General features: G+C 34.9%; 3 protein-coding genes and 1 long non-coding RNA gene across 7 annotated transcripts; 1 reads left to right on the forward strand and 3 right to left on the reverse strand.

Moving 5' to 3' along the window:
• Positions 1 to 48: 48 nt before the first annotated feature.
• Positions 49 to 4,503, reverse strand: LOC131542635 (claudin-10-like). Of its 2 annotated transcripts, XM_058779493.1 has the most exons (5): positions 3,526 to 4,503; positions 2,405 to 2,566; positions 2,239 to 2,320; positions 564 to 671; positions 49 to 340 (listed from the first exon to the last, which is right to left on the reverse strand). In XM_058779493.1, the coding sequence occupies exons 1-5, from the start codon at positions 3,755 to 3,757 to the stop codon at positions 121 to 123; spliced, it is 804 nt and encodes a 267-aa protein (XP_058635476.1). In that variant the 5' UTR covers positions 3,758 to 4,503; the 3' UTR covers positions 49 to 120. The 2 variants fall into 2 exon arrangements, with proteins under 2 accessions (XP_058635476.1, XP_058635477.1); XM_058779494.1 differs by lacking the exon at positions 564 to 671.
• On the forward strand, positions 585 to 9,854 carry LOC131542637 (uncharacterized). Of its 2 annotated transcripts, XR_009271750.1 has the most exons (4): positions 585 to 1,999; positions 7,739 to 7,784; positions 8,180 to 8,345; positions 9,718 to 9,854. It is a non-coding gene; the product is annotated as an uncharacterized LOC131542637 (long non-coding RNA). The 2 variants fall into 2 exon arrangements; XR_009271751.1 differs by lacking the exon at positions 7,739 to 7,784.
• cldn10e (claudin 10e) lies at positions 5,297 to 10,292 on the reverse strand. The gene is made up of 5 exons (XM_058779491.1): positions 9,709 to 10,292; positions 8,163 to 8,324; positions 8,005 to 8,086; positions 7,485 to 7,598; positions 5,297 to 6,703 (listed from the first exon to the last, which is right to left on the reverse strand). Exons 1-5 carry the CDS (start codon positions 9,938 to 9,940, stop codon positions 6,340 to 6,342), a joined length of 954 nt encoding a protein of 317 aa, XP_058635474.1. The 5' UTR covers positions 9,941 to 10,292; the 3' UTR covers positions 5,297 to 6,339.
• A 2,664-nt stretch (positions 10,293 to 12,956) lies between these two features.
• cldn10a (claudin 10a) lies at positions 12,957 to 21,237 on the reverse strand. 2 transcript variants are annotated; one of them, XM_058778865.1, is made up of 5 exons: positions 21,084 to 21,237; positions 15,206 to 15,367; positions 15,018 to 15,099; positions 14,821 to 14,925; positions 12,957 to 13,908 (listed from the first exon to the last, which is right to left on the reverse strand). In XM_058778865.1, the coding sequence occupies exons 1-5, from the start codon at positions 21,208 to 21,210 to the stop codon at positions 13,764 to 13,766; spliced, it is 621 nt and encodes a 206-aa protein (XP_058634848.1). In that variant the 5' UTR covers positions 21,211 to 21,237; the 3' UTR covers positions 12,957 to 13,763. The 2 variants fall into 2 exon arrangements, with proteins under 2 accessions (XP_058634848.1, XP_058634847.1); XM_058778864.1 differs by lacking the exon at positions 21,084 to 21,237 and adding an exon at positions 16,732 to 16,951.
• Between the last annotated feature and the right edge of the window lie 828 nt (positions 21,238 to 22,065).

The raw sequence follows: 22,065 nt of genomic DNA on the forward strand, positions 1-22,065 counted from the left end.
GGACAATAGAAGCAATCAAACCAACAAAAGAGCAACATGTAAAAGCTGTGACAAGCATCCTGCTGTATCGCAATGGATAAAGCATTGGAAATTGTCTAAGTTATGTTTTTAAACATTGAGTTACACAGTCGAGTCAATGAGGGGCCTGACAGTTCTTGGAAACTGGCTTTCTTGTGTTCCTCTCCTCCCTCTACTCTGTCTGTTTTCTCTGTTCACGCTGTATGATTGGTGTGAAGGAGAGATGATGACTGTTGTGGGTCTGGACGAGCCCGGCAGCATGTACGTCCGTCTGGTGCGTGCTGTCATGTAGGTTGGGGTTCTCCTGGGTTTCTTGGTAAACCTGAGGAAATGCAAAAAATATTGAAAACACACAGTACACTACTATTAAGAAATTCGCATTCAGCAAGGATGCACTACATTGATAAATGTCTATGGCATTTATGATTTTACGAAAGATTTTCATTTCAAACAAATGCTGTTAATACTTTAAAAATGTGTCAGTTTCCACAAAAATAGTAAGCCGCTGTTTAATATTGATAATAATACAGTGCAATGAGCCAGACCTTCGTGGGAATGACTTTCTCACAGAGGAATAGCACATGACTGCGCTCCCACATATAACCAGACACGAACCTCCCCAGCCGATGAAAAGAGCTGCACCGAACTCAAACCTGAGAAAAATAAAAACGGTGAGGTTTCTACGATTTTTTATGTCAAAATACATTCTCTTAACCCAGTTAATTATTCTTTGACTACTTTAAGTATGCCATTCAGGGCCCAGGGGGCTTTATCTACCCCTAAAATACTAGTAAAGTCTCCCCCCTGATAGCACACGTACATCTCTGAGACGTCTATTTGATGTCTGCATTTACATCTGCAAGATGTATTTTTTAGGCTGTTTGCTCATCTGCAATACGTCTATAGGACGTCTCCTTTTAGATGTCAAATAGACGTCTATTAGATGTCTTTAAGATGTTTATGATTTAGAGTGTATGTAAAACTGACATCTTACAGACGTCTGTCAGACGTTTATAGACAGCAGATGCTTTCCAGATCAACAGATCTTTAACAGACATCTTGCAGACGTACGTGTGCTATCTGGGCCAGGACTCATTTAGAGCGGTCTGCTCTGATAACGTCAATCTCTTCCAGCTCAACCAATAGCGAGAGTTTGGGGCGTGGCAACTGTAGCTGACTGACAGGGTTGCCAAATTCATAGGTTTTCCCCTGAACTGGGCTAATTTAAATTTTTCCTGCGGGACAGTACATTGACGCGGGGCGTCAGCATCGACGCTTGATGGAGGGCGTGTCTGAAGCTTGGTGCTGACGCGACGTCATAGTGACAACAGCCAAGTAATGGGTTTTATTGTTTTTGTGTCGTCGCGCCAGGACACGGCATCACAACATGGTAAGGGGTAACATTTCCGTCACACGCTTGAGGTATTCGGCCAATCACAACGCACTGGATAGCTGGCCAATCAGAGCACACATCGCTTCTCAGAACGAAGAGCTTTGTAAAAATCTGCGCGTTTCAGAAAGGCGGGGCTTAGAGCAGCCTAAAAAAAAACAGGAGCCTTATTTGAGCTGTGTTTATGATCACTACAATATACTGGTTTTCAATTTGCATAACATTAACTGTTAAATATGTACATTATGGTATGGTAATTGCATAGTTTTGATATTTGGGATATGGTCATTGGGCTACCTTTGGGCTCTTTTGATTGGCCATTGGGCTAGTTTTGTTACGCAGACCTGGCAACCCTGCTGGCTAAGCCAGAACGTGTTTAGTCTGGGTGGGACTATAGCAAAGTCTTTGACTATAGCTAACATGTTATGGGAAAAGAAACTTGGTTACAGAAGTGAAAACCAAAATTAGACTTACCAAAATAAGCAGAGACAGACAACTTAGGAAAACAAGGGTAAATAATGGCAGTGCTTTTACAAGATGGAGGAATTTTAAGAAATATTATGATGAACTCGCGGAGTTTCTTCACGACAGGTAAGCTAAACTTGCTACACGTTGTTAGCTGTTTTCTGTCAAGCTCCAGATAAAATAATAAGATATTGTAAATTTAAGAATAATATTAAGAGATGTTTGCAAATGTTGTTTTAATATTATTTTTTATTTGAAATTAGGTGACAGAAAGGGCATGCCTCACCTTTAGGCACTTTCATATAAGTTATTATTACTGACATTATAAATGCGTGACTCTTTTAAAATACATCATAGTTACATACTTCTGTTCCAAGTAATATGGATCCACAAAGTTTGAACGCACTTTATCTCCCCACCAGGAGTACACTATCATACCACAAAATCCTGCAAAACAGACACAGCAACACATCAGTTTATGATATTAAATTTATGCTTTATGCAAATATGTTCATGAAGAAAGGTTTGTACCAGATGCCATGTACGTCAACGCTGCTGCAAATGTAACTCTGGTGTTGGTGAGCTCAGAACCTCCGATTTTGGTACATTTCATCCCAATGAGGGCAAGAACAGCCCCCCAGAAGCCAAAGATCACAGAGACGACAGCCAGGGCCCTGCATACATGGAGGAAAACTAACAAACCAGAGAGAGATACATGAAAAGCATGTCCTATGGAAGCTTATTTCCACCACCAAAAAAAAATTTAAAAGTGAACTTTGACTTTATCTCATAATTCAGATGACTTCTCTGGCAACTCTGACTTTTTATAAAAGATTTCAAAATCAGAATCGCAAGATATAAACTTGCAATTCTGAGAAAAATGTCAAAAACTGTAAGAGAAAAAAGCAAGAATTCTGAGTTTATAGCTCATAATTCTGACTTGTTTTACTTGCAATTCTGGCTTTTTTCCCTCACAATTCTAAGTTTATATCTTGCAATTCTAAGGAATTTTACTATTCTGAAGAATTGTGAGAAAAAGTCTTGACTGTGAGATAAAAGTCAATTCACTTTATTTTTTATTTATTTTAAATCTTGTGGTGCAAAAAAAAACTTAATAATCTCCTGATTCAGAAACTTAATTTTATAAGTAATAATATAAATAGTACATGTATCATCTAGGCTGCAGTTGTTTGATTAAAAAAACAAAAAAAACAGTAGAACGGTGATATTGTCAATATTATTAATATTACAATTTAAAATAACGTTTCTATTTTAATATGTAATTTATTCTTTTAATGATAAAAATGAAATTTCAATAGAATAGCATTTATTTGAAATAGAAATCTTTTGAAACAATATGAATGTCTTTACTGTCACTTTTGATCAACTTAATGCAGCCTTGCTGACTAAAAGTGTTTATTTTGATTAAAAAATCTTTCAAAATAAATAAATAAATCTTACCGTCCCCATACTTTTGAACAGTATTGTGAATAAGATATTCAAAATAAAAGCAAACATTTAAAAACAAAAGTAAATTTTTACTTCAAATGTATTTTGGTTTACACACTAAACATACAGTATTAATCGAATAATTTATTCTCTTTTTCACCAAATCGTGACACAACGTCTCAGTTTCAATAGTGATTCCTTACCAGGCAGGTCCATCATGGAGGGGTAGTATTTACAGTCAGATACTCCTGTGGTGTCTGAGACACAGTCCATCCAGAGGTTGGAATAGTAATTACCGGTGGTCAGAACCACAGAGCCGACCTCCGAGAAGGTCCAGTACTCAGTGGCCAGAGTGGAACAGATCAAAATCCAGCCACTTAAACACAACAAAAAGCAACCGATCTCCACATACATCGCCACTGTTCGCTGCCTCATGCTGCCAGCTTCATACGACTGATGAACGGAACAGAAGTTGAAAGATCTATGGAACGTGAGTTCCTGAACTGCTGTGAGGTTTCAAGCCAACATGGAATAAAATTACATGGTGGTGTGTGTCCTTAGAGGACAGCTTCCTCCTGTCTTGGTATCTGCATCCACAGTGCTTTCTTCGGCATATTGCAGCTTCAAACTGGTAAAACTACATGGTTTTACCTCATAAGCAGTTTCACATTCCATGAGATTTGTCCGATCTCTGAATCTGAGAACCATGGTCACCAGGTCAGGACATGATATGACCTTTCCCAGGGCATCATTGACCTGATAAAAGTGCATTCAATCAGTTATGGATCAAAAAGAAGCGATATCTGAAAAATACGGGAAGTTATCATCACCTGTTATTTCATTTTTCAGGCAGAAATCTTAAGTCTGATAGTTCAGAAAAGTAAAAGATTTACAGTTTCATTCATAGCCACAGAAAGACATAGGACAGAACTAATAGTGCAGGACTTGTGTTGTTTTTGAAAGAACATTGAATGGCTATTAGAAATAAAATTGTCCTATGAAGTATGTTCTTCTTAAATCTGATATTTATCTTCTATGCAGGCTCATATGTCATCTAAGATGTAAGTTATACGAGATGATTGCAGTAGAGCGGCACGAACCGTGAAACTCATGCTGTTTATGTATAAACAAGATTCAGCAACGTTGGAAATACTTGCAGAAATGGAGACAAAGCAAGTGAAACTGCACATTTTTGTATTATTTATATACAATTATAGTTTTGATATTTTGAAATATAATTTATATTTTTCAGTTATAATTTTGTAAAGAGCTATTGTCATGTTTTGATCATTTTTGTTTTTTTAAAACATTGCTATTAATTTGACATTAATTTATTTTTATTTCAGTTTTAGTTTATTTATATCCAGTTAGTAAGTTTAGTAATCATTCCAGCTATTAGCCAAGGCAGCATTTCTATTTTTCGTTAACTTTTACATCTAGTAGTATATTTCAGTAGTATATCTTTATCAATTAATTTTTTTTTTTTTTAAATAATTTTAGTTTTAGTTAGCAATAATAACCCTGTTATTCAAATTAGAAAATGGAAAGCAGTTGCCAAGAATTTTGTCACGATGGCTCTAATGATAATGATAAGACCCCTAGACCTCCCTATACTTGCACTGCACAGACAAATAAAATAAATTATTTTGTTAAAGAAGTTGAGTTAGACTTTTACAACATGAAAGTTTTAAATCCTCCAGGTCAGTGGCTCACAACTCTGCTACTTCCAGGGTTGAAAAGTATTGAAAATTTTATTTTGCTAAATGTATGCAAGAAATTATTAATTAAATATTCTGTGTAAATACTCAAACAATTAGAAAGTAGAGTAATTTAGAAAAGTTTGTATTAGAAAGTATGATTTTTTTTTCTTTTTCTTTTTTTAACATAAGCATATATTTCAACAGCGTTTTCAAATAACATTTCAGAAACCACAAAAGCTTAGCTATAAGTTGCGGATGGAAAGTCGACAAAAAATAAATCTTATTATCGGGTTCATATAGACTCGCAATCCACAAAAAAAAAAATGTAGTGTTACATTTCAAATGTTTTAAGGATGTCTTAAAATGTTTTACTGTCATCTTGCATTCTTTCATTAGGCTACATCAATTCCACTGAACATACAATTAAAGTGTCCATATTATGGGTAATGAAATGTTTATATTTTGGTTTTGGGAGTCCCTAACAACAGGTTGACATGCATGCAAGATCAAAAAACACTTTCATTGTCTTATACTATGCCTTTATTTTTTACCTTATTTGCTCAATGACTCCCAAACGATTCGCTCAACGATTCATTTTTCCAAACCCCTCCTTTGCATGACGCTAATCTGCAGTGATTGGTCCGATTGGTCTCATTTTCATTTCATCATGCCTGTTTGTGAGCGCAGTACTGCTTTATGTACAGCGTTACCGGGGGAACTGCTATTTTACCACTCTAAAAGCGGCACCTAGTGACAAAGAATGAATTTGCATTTTCATTCAGACCAACGCTAAAAGACCAACATGTGTGCGTGCAATATGCTAATGTTTCATGTTGACGTCAACATGAAACGTTTTAGGATTAGTTTTAAAAACCACTCATTTCAATGATTCAGAGTCGACGCTTTCTTTTGAGAGACAATAACTTTATACACGGTGCACTTTCAGATTTAAAACGTTGCAGGCTGTTTTCATTTACTTGGAGCTGTTACACACTGCATGAAATGTAATTTTCAAAAATCCATAATAGGGGCACTTTAAATTGTGAAGAAAAATAGATCTGACAGTTGTTCCAAATTTCAGTAATACATAGGCAGTTACGCTGTCTATATCTAATATGCTTTTCTCAAAGAATGAATCCATCAATAATCATTTGGAATTACATTTTTGCACAAAATGATTCCAGGCAGCTCAATCTCATTTATCAATTTTCAGTTCAAAAATCTGTGCATTTAAATCCATGATCTGAAGTGGTCATTGAGATTTTCATTGAGTTCATTGTTTTCCATAACCATATTCAATAATCCAAGCTCAGTGTTTCAGAGGTAGGAGTTCTTGATAAAGTGATGTGTAGTGGCTCCAGATGGAGAGGATGCGTTCTTGCTGTTTAAATGTGATCTTCTGATCCTTGAGGACCGTGAGGAGCTCACTGATCGTGACACGTCTGATTTGATAGAGCCTCTTGATTTATCAGAGCGTTTGGATCTTGAGGGACGTCTAGTTCTTGAGATATGTGTGCTCTTTGATAGCGCATTTGACAGAGCTGTTGTTTCAGACTTTGAGGAGAGCTCAGATACGGCTGATACGTTGGATTTTGTGGAGAGTTCAGAAATGATGGAAACATTTGTGTGAGAGGAACGCAAGGCATTGCTCTCCACGACAGGAACGTTGAGAACTGGTGCACTGAGGAGAAACAATTTATGAAGTATATATTTAATGGTTCATACAAAAAGTTTAGTTTACTGTCATCTTCCCATACAACAAAAGTCCATACCAAACCACCATAAACCAACCCGGATGGCACACATACATCTGCAAGATGTCTTAAAGATTGCTTCATCTGGAAGGCGTCTGCTGTGATGTACAAACATCTGATAAACATCTTTAAGTTGTCGGTTTTACATACATTCTAAATCATAAACATCTTAAAGACATTTTCCATATGACAGGAAACTTAGATACATGTTTTAGAGCAAACACTTTAAAAAACATCTTCAAGATGTAAAAACGCACTTCAAATAAACGTATCTGAGATGTATGTGTGCTATCAGGGAATGGTTACAGTAGTCCATGACTCCATGGCACTAAATGTGTGTATGCATAAATTTGTGCTCAAAATCAATGCACAACAATTTTCACAAATAATCATGATTCAGCACATTTAGTAGGCTACTAAATTTTGGGGGGCATTTACATGACAGTTTTCAACTAAAAAAGAAAACTAATGCTTTTTGGCTGTTCATTTACACATCAGCTTTTGAAAATGGGTTCCAGAGTGCAAGATTAAAATTAAGATTTCTAAGGTGTTGTTCTTGCTTTTGAATCTTGGGCTTGTTGTTGAGTGGGACAGAGCTTTGTGTGGTTTCTTCAAAATTCTTCTTTTGGGTTCCATGAAAAAATGCAGTGCCTGTGTAAAAGAGCAAAGTACCAGAAGGTTTCCATGACTCTGGAGTTGCACTCTTACCTGCTGTATGTCGGAGACCAGATCTTGCAGACTGAAACTAGGAAGAAAATCCCTCCAGTGATCTGAACAGCACATCCGGCCCATCCAAGGAACAAGGGAGTTCCCAAGTCAAATCTGAAACATTGATGCATTTTTGAATGTTAATCAATAAATAATTAAATATGAGATATATTACAAATACAGCATTTGAAATATTGAGAACATTGTTTTATTTGCACAGTTAATTTTATGGATTCTTTCTATGATCAACACAGGATCTACATTGTACAATAAAAGACTGTTTCCATCACCAAAGAAAAGGTAATTGCGGCTTATCTCACAATAAGGATTTTTCTTGCATTTCTGAGGTCTGAATTGTGAGATATAAATTATTTTTTCTCTAAGATTACATCTCACTATTCTGACTAAGTTTACGTCTTGCTATTCTGACTTTTTTCTCAGAAATGCAAGCCGCATGCTACCTTTTTACATTTTTTATTTCATGAAACACCCTTCCATAAAAAATTCTTCATATACTTACTCCAGTCCATCAAATCTGGGGTTGAAATACTCTGCAGAAACATGCTGAGCATAAAGTGCATAACCAGAGGCACCCAGCATACCTTAGAGAACAGACACAGTAAAACACGTGCAAGCCTAATTTACAACGGTTCTGCTGTATATCATGAAGATATTTACCACTTGTTATGTGACAGATGCCTCCTGTGAACATGGATCGGTTCTTCTCTTTGTCTTTTCCTCCGATGTAAGTGCATTCCATTCCCACGAGACTCAGGATGAAGGCCAGCACTCCAACAGCCATCCCAGACATGAGCAGAGCCCTCACGATCTGAAGATAACCTGAACATACAAGATCCAAATGTATTATATCTCTGTCTTTCTGTCTGTCCATAGAAAAAAAATAAAAAATTTGTTTACCCAAAGAATCCCCCCCCCAAAAAAATTCTTACTATGAAGAACATTTTAATAATCTAAATAACTTTTCTTTTCTTTTTCTTTTTTACTATAAATAACCCTTTTTGCAATGCACACTTAACCCTTCAGTCCTATTTGACCTCATTTTTATTTATGTTTTTAATTTCTTTTTTATTTTATTTTATTATTTTTTATGTTCTTCGTCAGAATGGGACAAAACGTGGTAAAGGTTTTGGCACTTGGTATGTGAACACACACACACACACAAAATCATAGACATTTGAAAAGATTAAATGGTCCTGAAAAAAAGTCACACTTGTACTGCTTGCAGTCAAAAATGACCGCATTGGAAATGAATGGGAAGCAAATTTCCTTTAGTGGAAATGCTTGGTACTGCGCCCAACCAAAATCTTTCTGAAAAATCACCTCAACTCTGGAACACAATTAGATTTATGGATTTAGATTTATGGCTTTGATTTTCATGGAGTTTTAATTTAGTAAAACATGTTTTGGAAAATATTTCATATGAAATATTTTTATACTTTTGTCATTATAATTTAAACTACTGTAATATTGTTTTTAGTGTCGATTCAACTTTTTACACTGCAAAGACCAAACATAAGTGTGTGCTACAAAGCATTCAAGATTTACAATAGTTTAAGTTGTAGATTTAATTTCCAGGTCTATGCTCAAAAAGTTGGTACGAAGTAATAAGCGGATCATAACTATTCCATATGTATACTGTATATATACCATATACATAATATCATAAATCCCTTAAAAAATACTAAATATTAAATAAAAACAGAATCCAACTAAAATATAGTACTTTAATTTCATTGAAATTAAAAATAATAATAATTAATTAAAATATATATATACAATATATAAGGCCATTTTGACTGCCATCTGAGCGGCACCAGAGGGTTCAAAGTTAAGGTTCTTTAGTGGCATTGATGGTTCCAAGATCCACTTTTAACATCTTTGGAACCTTTCCATTGAACAATGTGTCTTTGTAGTGGAAAAAGGTTCTTTAGATTATTAACATGTTCTTCATACTAAGAAGAAAGTTTTTTGGTTCTTTTAAGAACTTTACTGAAAGGTTCTTTGAGGAACCCAAAATAGTTCTTCTATGGCATCACTGCAAAATATAAATAAATAAAGGTTCTTTGTGGAACCATAGATGTCAATACTTTAGAGTTTTGAGATGTAAACTGTTTAACAAATTAATTTATTTGGTCTCTTTCTTTAATTATAGCACATAAAAAATGTGTACATGTACATTCAAAGAGTTTAATAATGTCCGTACCTTCCACAGACCACAGCACGGGGAAGTCGTAGCAGTTGGATGTAGAGGAGGAGTCCGTGAAGCAGGCCCTCCACAGACTGGACCAGTACCAGCCCACCTTTATGACGGCGCTCCCACCTTGCCCTCCGATAGAGGAGATCTTCCAGCCCTCCATGGCCATGGAGCAGGCGACAAAGATCCAGCCCAGTATCGCTAACAGGAATCCCCAGATCTGCATTACACGAATCTTCATCTTTGCTCTGCTTCACACTGTTTTCCCCACTTAACTAAACCACCTACTTCACACTTTTTTATCTTTATTAAATCTTTGTAATTTCCAGCATCTCTTTCTCTGTCTTCTGCAGTATCAACATGTCAGGTCGTGATCAGTTAAACGGTTTCTCTTAACCTGCTCTGCCCGAGACTGGCCACTAAGCTCCCTTCTTTTTTGTGCTGATGTGAATCTATGACTCTCCATGTTCCCAGGGCCTTGTTTTTAAGTTTCTGGAGGACAGAGAGAATGCTTACCTCGGTTCTCAGCTCATATTTCATATATATAAACATCCCAGTGAGGATATGCTATGCAGGCCAGCTGTCCAGTTTTAAACTCCTTATTCAACATTATCTGCATTTATTTTTTAACATAACACAGCACAGCACAGCACAGGCCTTTGTGGAAAAAGTACACTTTAGCACACTTTTAAAAAACTTAAAAGAATACACTGCAAGTGTGAATTGAGTCTAATGTTTTCAGACACTTAATTGCATGTTTATTGCAATTAAATCAAAATGCATTATGGTTTAAATTTATATTAAATCCCATTTAGAGTGCTTTTTGCCACATTTAAGTAGAACCTAAGTAGCTCTTAATTTCGTAATTATTTCAATTGTGTTTGGTTACTGCTGAAAGCAATGACAGCATGCATTTATGGTAAACTAAAATATACTTTAATTTAGTTTCTATTGAAATCTGTATATCTTGTATTCAAATGTTTGTCATTACACATTTGTAATTGCAATTTAGCATATATAAAATATGTTACATTTAAAATGTAATATAGAATAACACTACAGTTAACAAAGTAATTTACATGTGCTTTAGTATGTTAGTCAACAGCTCAAAAATAAGTGTACTTCTTCAAAGCATGACAAAAAATGAAAACATGATACTTTAAGTAAAACTTTTAATTTGACATTTTTACAAAATGCATTATTACAAAGTATGTTACATAGTCATGAAATTATATTCACTTAATGGCCTTTATGTTGCATCTATTATTTGTAAATACGACTTTATAAAAATATACATTTAAAATTTGAAGTACACAAGTGCACATTCAGTACAGTTAAGCACACTTATTTTTCAGAGGGTGCATAGGTTAAATGATTTATTTATAGGCACTATTCAGGGCCCTTTTCAAAAGGGCCTTTATTTTTCCAGAAAATAGCCTCAGGGTTCATAACATTATTAATTTCATAAAAGTGTGTGTGTTTGAGCATGTGCATGTGTGTTCGATGGACTTAATTAAGACTGATATCAGGGTGTGTGTGTGTGTGTGTGTGTGTGTTAATACACTATGTCCCAGAGCTGGCGTTTGATGTTGTGTTATGAACTTGGGTCAGGTTTAGAAGGTCTTAAGAGACCTGAGCATATAAAGATCAGTGCTTTCTCGATGGTTTTACCTAATGAAGCTAAGATGGGTATGTTGAATGATGACTCTGGAAGAGTCTAAACCATTGAATGTCTCTTTAGAAATAGCGCTTTGCCTTTAGACACATTATGTTCAGTGGCAGAGATATTCAGAGATGTCTAAAACAACTCCATGATGCCCTCTGCTGGTCAATTTTGCATTCAATCACTCCTGATGGAGGTTATTTGTCTGTATAAGTTATGAGTGGTACTTGCTAAATTTGAAATTTGAACACATCTGTAAGCATTCAGATTTGGTGCAGAAATTATGAATGATACCTCAAATTGAGTTATTGTTGAGTGTGGATTGAGGAGTGTCATTATTTTTCTGTGAAATCGAACAGGAAAATGGGTGAAAAATCCCATAGGCTGGATTTGAAGAAGTGGCCCAGCCACAGAGATCAGAATATAACAGAAATATAGTAAACAACCATCCGGTAACGCCCTAGAAACCACACAGTAAATTGCTAACAGCCGCATGGCAAGGCCCTGGTATTGCAACCATCCAGAACAGCCTTGTTGCGACAAGATTTTCTCAAAACCATTGAAGAACATGTCCAAGTCACATTTAACTCCCAAATCAAAAGAATAAAAATCATATTAATTATATGGGGCATAAAGGAAATGAGGCCTGTTCACAGGACCATTACCATCTACTCACTGGTTAGTTGTGACACGAACTTGAAGTGCAGTTCAGAAGGCTAATTCTGGAAACTTCCAAAAACTGAACATTAATAGTGAGCACATACAATTAAAAGCATTACAACACATTACCATAATATACAAATAAAGATTTCAGAAGTCTGTCTGAGATTCTTCTGAAACATTTCTTTTAAATTAACTTTTTTTATCAGGCTCCTATGTTTTGGTTCAGTAATTTCACTTTAATGGCAAAGAAATGGTTATTAGTCAATTATTGAATGCCTTATTTTCAAAAATGTCCAATGATATTTTCATAGAAACCTGATAAAAAAAAAAAAAGCTGATTTGAAAGAAGAATCTCAGATGGACTTGGAGGTTTTTGCATCTAAAGTCTTCATTTGTACATTATGGTAATAATGTTTCATTTACTACTGTATTTATTTATTTTCATTACATTATTGTAATGAACACATTCAAGTATGGATATAAAATGATTTTCAATAAGCTCACTTTTTAAATAATATATTTTTCTTAAACCTTTTGTTTTTTCTGTTTTTGACAGAAGTCTCTTATGCTCACCAAGGTTGATATATTTGATCAAAAAAATATTATTACAATTTAAAATATCTTTCCTATTTTAATGTATTTTAAAATGTAATGCACAATGTGATGCAAAGTTACATTTTTAACAGTCATTACTCCAGTCTTCAGTGTCACATGATCCTTCAGAACTCAAATTATTATCATTATTGTGTTGAAAACAGTTGTGCTGCTTAGAATTTTTGTGGAAACCATGATCAATTTTTGTTCAGGATTCTTTGATGAATAGAAAAGAACAACATTTATTTGAAATAGAAACATTTGTAACATTATAAATGTCTACAATTTTGATCAATTTAATGCATTCTTTTCTGAATAGAAGTATTACTTTCTTTTAAAAAAGCATATATATATAATGTATATATAAAAATATTTAAAACAGTAATTGCAGTATTTATGGAAATGTTCACTTGTCTGTGGTCTCGGGATGAATACAAGTCCCCCAAATTTTGAAGCACAGTCCAAGACAATAATGGCCTTTATTATGTCATAAAATACTTTAAAACCTTACAAAAAAAAAAAAAGCACAGAGACACTGAGCACTTGTTTAAGGAAGAATCTGACAGAACAAGAAGCCTCTGCCAGCCTGCAGCGGCCCACGGAAGCTCTAAAACCCGGGTCAGAGTCTAGAGTTTCCATTGATCACGAGGTGAGGAGAGACTCCAGGACCAGAGCAATATGTGAGTTCCGACTCCATTTCCGAATCGAGGCAGCATGTTCCTCTGGTCAGTGAAGCACAGCTGTCCTCTCTGTCATCAGTTCACCTGACTTCATTCAAAGTCCCAAGTGAGGAAATCTGGCAACTCTTATCACTTTGTCAGACTTGGAAAATTTGCTTGAGGTTTCATAAGAAATATGTGTTTTCCTGACAAAAATGTCTATGCCGCAATGTATTGTTTATAGGCATATCTCATCAAAATAACCTCTGAAAATAATCTCTGGATTCACCCAGATAGGATATATATTTATAATATATAACATTTACCTGCGCAGTCTTCTCAATGCTTTGAATGATGAAAGCAGCCTTGTGCAACACGATCTCATGTTCTTCATTCAAGGATTTGTTTGATAGTTGACTTTACACAGTGTTTACTGGGTTGGCCTTCACTTGTGATTATTTTCAGCTTTACTGAGGAAGCTGAAGTCAAACATATGCATTCCTGCCAAACTGCCTGCCAGAGAAGCTCTGGTCTGGAGGGTCTTTCTGAGGAGTCTCAGGGTTTCTTCCCTTCTTTGTGATCTTGGTTTGTGTTGATATGAAGGACGTGGCACCGTTGTAGGAGTACTCCCTGTCAGAGAGTCAGAGAATGATTTTAACCCATTACAACCAGTGTTGATATTAAGTAAAACTATTACAATAAGCATAAAATAACATTGAAATATTAGATGAAAAACTTAAATGTTGAGTGGGCAACTAACTGAAAAAATAAGTTGAAATTACTAAAACTAACACTGACATAAAAACAAATCAAAATTTACATAGAAATAAATTTCAAAGACTTTTAAAGACTACCAAAAATGTCAAAACCTGAGCTAAAATAAAAAACAAAAAATATATAAAATTCCAAATATTATTCAAAAACGTTTGTTCATATTGTATAAGTAATACTAAATATTCACAAAATATATCTTCTTTGTATTCCACAGAATACATTTTTGGGTGAAATTTAGCCTATACCTTTAACTATAGTTCTTCTGTAAGTTATTTATCTTATATTTTACCCTTATATATTAGTTTCTAAATCATTCTGATAGTAAACTGACTTTTTTAATAGCGCAAATTGTTTCAGTTTCTTTCCCATGCTCCCGCCAAACGTCTTTTCTGGGAATTTATAAGTTTAGAGAGCGGGTACGAAATTCCGCGAAAATGGCGGATTGCTTTACGGCAGCAGCAAATGCATATAGATATCCGCTGTACGACAGTGACCACAGTAAATTCCACACTTAACTGTAGGTGGCTCCAAAGTCACAAAAATACACAAACTACATACAGTTGTATTAAGAATACGTTAAATTGCTTAGATTAAATCCTAATTAAACTTAAAGTTAAATTACATGGATGAGCCAAATAGGATTTGTTGACATGTTGGCTAAACAATTCACTTGGTAATATTTTAGGTTGCTGGCATTAGAATCGCAAATTATATGATCTCTTTAAAACAAGTGGCACAGTATATAAGTGGAAAATCTAAGAATCAGACCTGATGCTGAATCCCTCTGTCATGGAAAAGCAAAAGATAAATCCTCCAAGAATGCTGAGAACAGATCCTGCCCAGCCAATGAAGAGCGCTGCCCCGAGTTCAAATCTAAAAGCAGACACGTAGAAGACTTGTGTCCGTAATAATCTGGGTTGGGATGCATAGCCTACTAGCAACTGCAGGAATGTTACAAAACTTACTTCTGTCTCACAAATAAGGGGTCAAAGAACTCTGATGTTATCCGGTGTGCGTAGAGAGAGCAGGCGGTTATAGAGCAGATTCCTGCAGAGGACGGGTATATCATTACAGGACACTGTCAATCACAGAAGGAGGAATTGCAAATGCTTTAAAAAACAAGAAGCCATGATCTAGGTCAGGCAACATTTACCGCTGAGAATAAAGTGTAGTCCACATAGACAGGTGATCCTGGCTTTGGTGGTCTCTGATCCCCCTATTTTAGTACACTTCATGCCCACTAGTGCCAGGATAGCTCCAAAAAATCCCAAACACACAGCTGAGATCATCAGTCCACGACACACCTGGATATAAGCTGCAGGAACAGGAAAGCAGAAGCCATATATAATCAAAAATGACAATAAATAAATTATAATAAAATATAAAAATGTATTACATGATCACTAGGATGAATTACATTTTTGAATTGATTTTTATTCTTAATTTTGTTGTTAACATTTTACTTCTTATGTGTATGTTATAGTTATTTTGATAATCATTTAAAATGAACATTTGATAAAATTATAATTATAAATAATTACTCCAAACCTGTTATAATAATTATAATGTATAATTATATAATCTTTCACATAATCATATAAGTTCATTATATATATATATGAGGAAAATAATATTTGATTTATATCATATCAATATTTTTATGTATTTTTTAAATCATCAAATATTAAAAATATATACATATTTAAAAAAAAAAAAAAAAAAAAAACTGTAAGTTATTACTATAATTATTTAACTTCAAGACAGTAAAAAAAATCATACATTTTTGCTGGAAGTTAGTGCATCATTTCCAGCCCATTACTACTGAGATCAACACAAGTCATTTTTCCAATAACATCTCATCTATGTTATGATGTTACAGTTAAATGATCAGACTTATAAATTTCATCTGGCAGAAGATGGATTGCATTGTGCAAATAAATCCCATAATCGCATTCACACACCTGAATGACACAGAATACATATTGAACACACTTTCACAGGGATGCAGCAAAAAATGTTCTGCTTGATGCTGCTAGTGGTGCATAAACAAATATGAGGTCACATCACAAATATGCACAGCTTCAAACATGACAATTATGCATTAAAATCATTTAAATGCATCACCTGTTCAACTACCTGCCTTTGCACGGCACCCTGAGGGAACAGTTCTCTGTTTTCTCTAAAGCTTCCTTCTGTTTGTGGGTGAGGCATTCAGGCATAATTAAGCCAATGCATTTTCATACTTGCCTTGAGATACACATTCCTGCAGGTTGTAACTGGGGTAATAAGTCAGGAAAATAGAGTTTGAGACAAGCTGAATCATTTTGCATCTCTTTTTAGCACTAAAATAGAGACTTGGTTCTTCATTGCATTCTTAAACTGGTGTCAGCATGCATTAAGTGCAATTTTAGCACAATAAACTCTCTGTTTAAATGGTCAAGTGATCGGTTTGGCTTCAGTTTGTTTGTGTTGTGGAAGATTCTGCCAAAACAGCATTAAGGCAATCCAACACCATGCTACTCTTTTCCGAACAATTAGACATCGGCACTCTCTGGAGGAAGGAAAAAGGACCGACAAACGATCAGCCATTTTCATAAACACACACACACACACATTCAAATCATTTACACAGAAAAGAAATAAAAAGTCAACAAATGTTTGAAGAAAGCAATAAAATACCATCCAGTGCAAGCATAGAAGGAAAGTCCTTGCAGTTGGAGACTCCGGTTGAATCTGTAACACACGTCTTCCAGAGATTGGACCAAAAGGTTGCTGTGGTGATGACTGTCCCGTCCACTGACGACACTTTCCAGTAGTCAGTTGGGAGTGTGGAGGAGATCAGAATCCATCCGGATATGGTGAGAAGGAAGGCAACAATCTCTGTTGCCATATTACCCATTTTCCCACGTTGTGTTAAAGTGAAATGCAAAGAAAGGTCTGGTCAAGGCAGGTAGTAATTTGGTAAGGGGTGCTCAGGCTGAGTCTGCTGATAGGTCGCCCCTCAAAGTTGCTTTATATTCAGCAGGGAGGGCTCTGGCTACTAACCTTTTCAACAGCTGACCAATAGCCTTTTGTATTCACATTAACTACCCACAACACCACACACACTCGCATACACGCACCCACCCAAACATCACTCCGCAAGAATCATTTTGAGTGAGTCGGCAAAGATGCTGGAGGTCAGGAGGTGAGTACATTAAAGATGGCTGTTATTGGAAGGGCCTGAAAAGCCAACGCCTCCAGCAGATATTGGTGAAAAGTGCTCAGATAAGAGTCTGTTGTGAGAGATGTCATTTTGCATAGGATTGATTTGAACCAGTGATATTTTTGGTATCACTGGGATACTATTATAGTTTTCGTTAATAAGAGCCGGGGGGGTGAAAACTTTTTGAATTTGAAGATCAGGGTAAATTGATGACTGATAAACTTATGTTGTCTTTTGGGAAACAAGTATCTTCTTCTGAAGGGCAGTACTAAAAGAAAAAATATTATAATATTTAGGCTAAATAAGAAAAATGTACACATCTTCATTCTGTTCAAAAGTTTTCACCCCCTGGCTCTTAATGCATTGTTTTTCATTCTTGAGCATCAGTGAGCGATTGAATCTTCTGTAATAGTTGCATATGAGTCCTTCAGTTGTCCTCAGTGTGAAAAGATGTATCTCAAAATCCTACAGTGATTGTTGGAAAGGGTCCAAATACACAAAAATGCTTGAAAACTAAAGAATTTGTGGGACCTGAAGGATTTTTCTGAAGAACAGCAGGCAGTTTAACTGTTCTGGACAAACAAGGGACTCATGAACAACTATCACTAAACAACAACAAAACAAAAAAATTATTCAGGTAACGATCAAAGTCAAAGTTTTAGCTTTTTTGGCCTTTTTTTTTTTATTATTATTTTCATTTAGCATGTTTCATTTGGTGTTATTTTTAGTAGTATTTAATTAATATTTTGAATTAGTTTTTATTTTTATATTTTATGTTTTCATTTTAATTTTGCTTAAATATTTAGTCATTTTCACAATTTAGTAATTTATATTTTTATTGATTTTAGTTTTTAAAAACATTCCTACATTTATTATTATATTTATATTATTATTTTATTAATTTATATTTCTGTTTTAGTTTTAGTTATTATAATATATAAAGTTAAACTAAAAGAAAATATAAGAAAGTATAGCTTGGCATAAAATATATTTATATTATATTTATAATACATATTTATTTCAGTCAACATTTATTATTATTATTATTTATTTTTGTTTTGTTTTGTTTTAGATTCGGTTAACTATAATAACCATGAACTGTTGCCATCTTGAGGTAAGAATTTGGATAGACTGTGGCTTCTTTTCAACATGACAATTCTTTAACCATCAAAAAAGTATGTAATAATATGTAAGCATCAGGTTTTGACCTACACTCCTATTTATGTTTGTGCATTTGTCCTAACAAAATTCTTTTATAATATAGTTTGCACATAGTGTTAGAGTAAGAGTGCCTCAAGAACTGGAGAGCATGAGAGTGCATGTAAAATATCCACACTGTCTAAAATTTCAGACAGGCTTCCTGTGTGCTCACTTCACCTTGAGCTTAAAATAACATCTTCACTTTAGTAAAATGTCACAGTTGTTTTCTTGCTGCTTGATAAAAAAGACATTTTTGTCTAGAATATTTAAAGGCTAAATGTTTTTGTATGAGTTTGAGTGCATGTTTGTGTAACCAGGAGGCACCGGTTAGCAGAGGTCAGATGGGTCTTCCTGCTCGTTCTCAGTCTCAGATCCTGTTAATGGTTTCCCTCCGTCCCCCCAGAGGGAGTTACAAAACATAACCTGACCTGACCAAAACATGAGGCTTCTTCAGTCAACAGCTGCTCGCCTCAGCCAAGAACACATAAATTACAATTATGTAATGTTTCAGGTAGTATCAGTTACATTGATAATTTAATTTAATAACTTATTAGGTCAATATAACAACAATGTCATATCAGGACCATAATGAAACCTATACAAAATGAATAGGCTACAAAACTAACCAAAATAGATTATTTACATGTTCTAAAGAAACTGTAAATGGCACAAAAGTTGGTAACATGGTGTTAGGGTGTTTTGGGGATATTTAATTGGGGTTCAAATAAAAAAAATAAAAATAAACACATATAAGTACATTAAAAGTAAGTAACTTTTACTTTAACTTTTTTTTTTTTATCAAAATGCTTTTCTTTTACTGCTAAAGTGATATGATTTCAGTAAACAAGGCTTCATTATGTCATAACTGTTTTGAAATGTTTCGAAATTTCAATTTCAATTAGGGGGCGATCTCAGTGAAGTGTCTATATGTTGTTACCTGATCTCGGATCAGATTTGTGTGTGTGTATCTAAAATGCTTTCAAGCCCTACCAACCGGATCTCATAAGAAAACGTAACTATTTTACGAGCTGCCAATTTTGTATGAATTCGTACAGTGTGATTTGTACAGGAACGTACAATTTGTTTTTAGAAAAAAATGAAACCCAATCATCAGTGGGACATGAGCAAATCATACAAAAAAATACGAATGAGATTGTCCAAATTAATTAGAAATTAGCCACCAATTAACCAAAATGTAAAATAGCCCTATAACCATCAGGTTGATCTGCGCAGAAAATAGTGCCGAACTGAAGCACAAAAGACGTAAAACAACTTTGCAACACCATTTTTTTTTTTTTCGCATTAAAATGTGGTTGGTATTTGTGGTAGTGGCTTACTGATAAAAAAACCCCCATAAAAGTCAAAAGGCTTTTCAATGTAAATCTATGACACTTATTATTATATTATATTATAGATAACGAAAACAACTAAATAAAACCCCAATTTGCTAATAACTTCTGTTCTACTAAACATGTTACAGAGACATTCCCTCTTATACCTGTGGGGTTGGACGACTCAAAACAGCCTGCAATTGTTTTGCAGGTGAGCTGTTGCTGAGTGATACAAGGTCAGCGAGAACGTCAAACAAAATATCTGCCACCATAGCAACTACATAGATTCCCTCCAGGAGATCCCTGTGCCGAGGCAAATTAAACACGCGTATCACCTCCAACGTGCAATTATGTTGTTGCAAATTACATTTGTGAAATTAATCTTGCCATATGAAATGGAGAAAGTGGCAGTTTTATGATTGCAGAATAATTCAGATGGGGCAGATTGAAGCATGCTGACTGCGGTATGCAGTTATTCATCCTCAGGAAGCGTAAAGGTCACAAACCTCACATCACCATGACGTAAGGCTTTGACTTCTTAGATAAATATGAAAGACTTTAATGAGTCACACAAAGATAGTTATATTTGCATGCCAGATAGAGCAGAGTAGCTCTGCGGTTAGCTAAGGTTAAAAGATTTACCTGTTTATGACATGCTGTTATATTAGAATAACTCCATGATGACATTCCCAGGAAATATGATTGAAAAAAATAATTTGGGATGCTCAGACAGAGGTACGGTTAAAGGAATATTCACCCAAAAATGAACATTTGCTAAAAATCCAAGATATAGATGAGTTTGTTTCTTTATCAGAACAGATTTGTAGAAATTTAGCTTTAAATCATTTGTTCGCCAATGGATCCTCTGCAGTGAATGGGTGCCGTCAGAATGAGAGTCCAAACAGCTGATAAAAACATCACAATAAACCACAAGTAATCCACAAAACCCCAGTCTATCAGTTAACGTCTTGTGAAGCAAAAAGCTGTGTGTTTGTATGAAACAAATCCATCATAAGGGGGGTTTAAACTGTTGTTTCTGACCAAAATATGAGTATAAATAAACCATAATAACATTTCCTCCAGTGGAAAAGTCCATCCTCTGTTATCCTCTCACATTAAAATCCATTGTTTAGTACTGTTTTGGACTGTTTTCACTTGTTTGATCTGTGCATAGTTCTCTCCTGATTCAGACAAGACAACTTTTTCACTGGAGAAAAAAATCACTATTACAGAACACTCAAATTTTAGCAAAAGTTTGAAGTTAAAAATGTATTAATGGTGGATTTGTTTCTTACAAACACACAGCTTTTCAATTGATGGACTGGAGTGTGGACAGGGGTGCACATAAGTGGTCCGGTCCGCAGGTCCGCATGCGCGACCAAAATTAAAAATGCGCTGTGTAAATAAGTTCTGACAGCGCATTTGCGTACCGACATGGTTGACAGCTGTTAATGCACAATTACCATTTTAGATCGACAAACTGAACTGTATAAGATTTCTATTCAAACTGAAAGCATAATCTAGGCTACCCGCTTCCGTTTTCAAGGCAAAACTGTCTGTGACATTTCATTCACTGATGCTCTTCCATCAGCAGCGCTAAACCCGGAAGCGCATAATACTTACATGCCGGCAACCCGCCAAAATAAAAGCTCGCTGATTTTACGTTTGAAAATGATGAAAATTAAAATAAAATAAAAAATAATGATAATAATAAAAATATTAACATTTTATTTTTAAGTTTACTATAAAATGATTGCATTTGTATGTAATACTGCCTTATTATTATTAATTAATATTATTAATATTATTAATTGATATTATTAATTAATTTTTTTTATAGTTATATTTTATGGGTCACACTACATGCCATGGCCCGTGTGAGGACCAAGCCAAATCTCCAAGTTCTCATATGAGAACCAGGCTGAAAAATGTATGTGCACCCCTCAGTGTGGATTACTTGTGGATTATAATGTTTTTTCGGCTTCTCATTCTGACGGCACCCATTCACTGCATAGGATCCATTGGTTAAAAAGTTATTTAAATTTCTCCAAATCTGTTCTAAAAACTCATCTACATTATAATTGGCCTGAGGGTGAGTACATTTTCAGCAAATTTTCATTTTTGGGTGAACTATGCCTTTAACAGTTGGCCTCTTTCAGTGCTGTACACAGTCGATATGTGAAAAATGAAATTTGTTGAAATGGCTCAATTTCTTTTTTATATGACCTAGAATAAAACATTTGCCTGTGAGAACAGAAAGGAATCCATAAGCTTGCT

Source organism: Onychostoma macrolepis, chromosome 06 (genome assembly GCF_012432095.1).
Source record: "Onychostoma macrolepis isolate SWU-2019 chromosome 06, ASM1243209v1, whole genome shotgun sequence".
NCBI lineage: Eukaryota > Metazoa > Chordata > Actinopteri > Cypriniformes > Cyprinidae > Onychostoma > Onychostoma macrolepis.

Coding starts and splice junctions, on each gene's coding strand:
- LOC131542635 (XM_058779493.1), bottom strand. CDS start 3,757: ATGAGGCAGCGAACAGTGGCGATGTATGTGGAGATCGGTTGCTTTTTG. Junction 2,567..3,525: donor CTCCATGATGGACCTGCCTG/GTAAGGAATCAC, acceptor CTGGTTTGTTAG/TTTTCCTCCATGTATGCAGG. Junction 2,321..2,404: donor GTTGACGTACATGGCATCTG/GTACAAACCTTT, acceptor TCTGTTTTGCAG/GATTTTGTGGTATGATAGTG.
- cldn10e (XM_058779491.1), bottom strand. CDS start 9,940: ATGAAGATTCGTGTAATGCAGATCTGGGGATTCCTGTTAGCGATACTG. Junction 8,087..8,162: donor CATCTGTCACATAACAAGTG/GTAAATATCTTC, acceptor CTGTTCTCTAAG/GTATGCTGGGTGCCTCTGGT. Junction 7,599..8,004: donor CCCAGATTTGATGGACTGGA/GTAAGTATATGA, acceptor TCAATGTTTCAG/ATTTGACTTGGGAACTCCCT.
- cldn10a (XM_058778864.1), bottom strand. CDS start 16,951: ATGGGTAATATGGCAACAGAGATTGTTGCCTTCCTTCTCACCATATCC. Junction 15,368..16,731: donor TTCTATGCTTGCACTGGATG/GTATTTTATTGC, acceptor CTGTTCCTGCAG/CTTATATCCAGGTGTGTCGT. Junction 14,926..15,017: donor CCCTTATTTGTGAGACAGAA/GTAAGTTTTGTA, acceptor GTCTGCTTTTAG/ATTTGAACTCGGGGCAGCGC.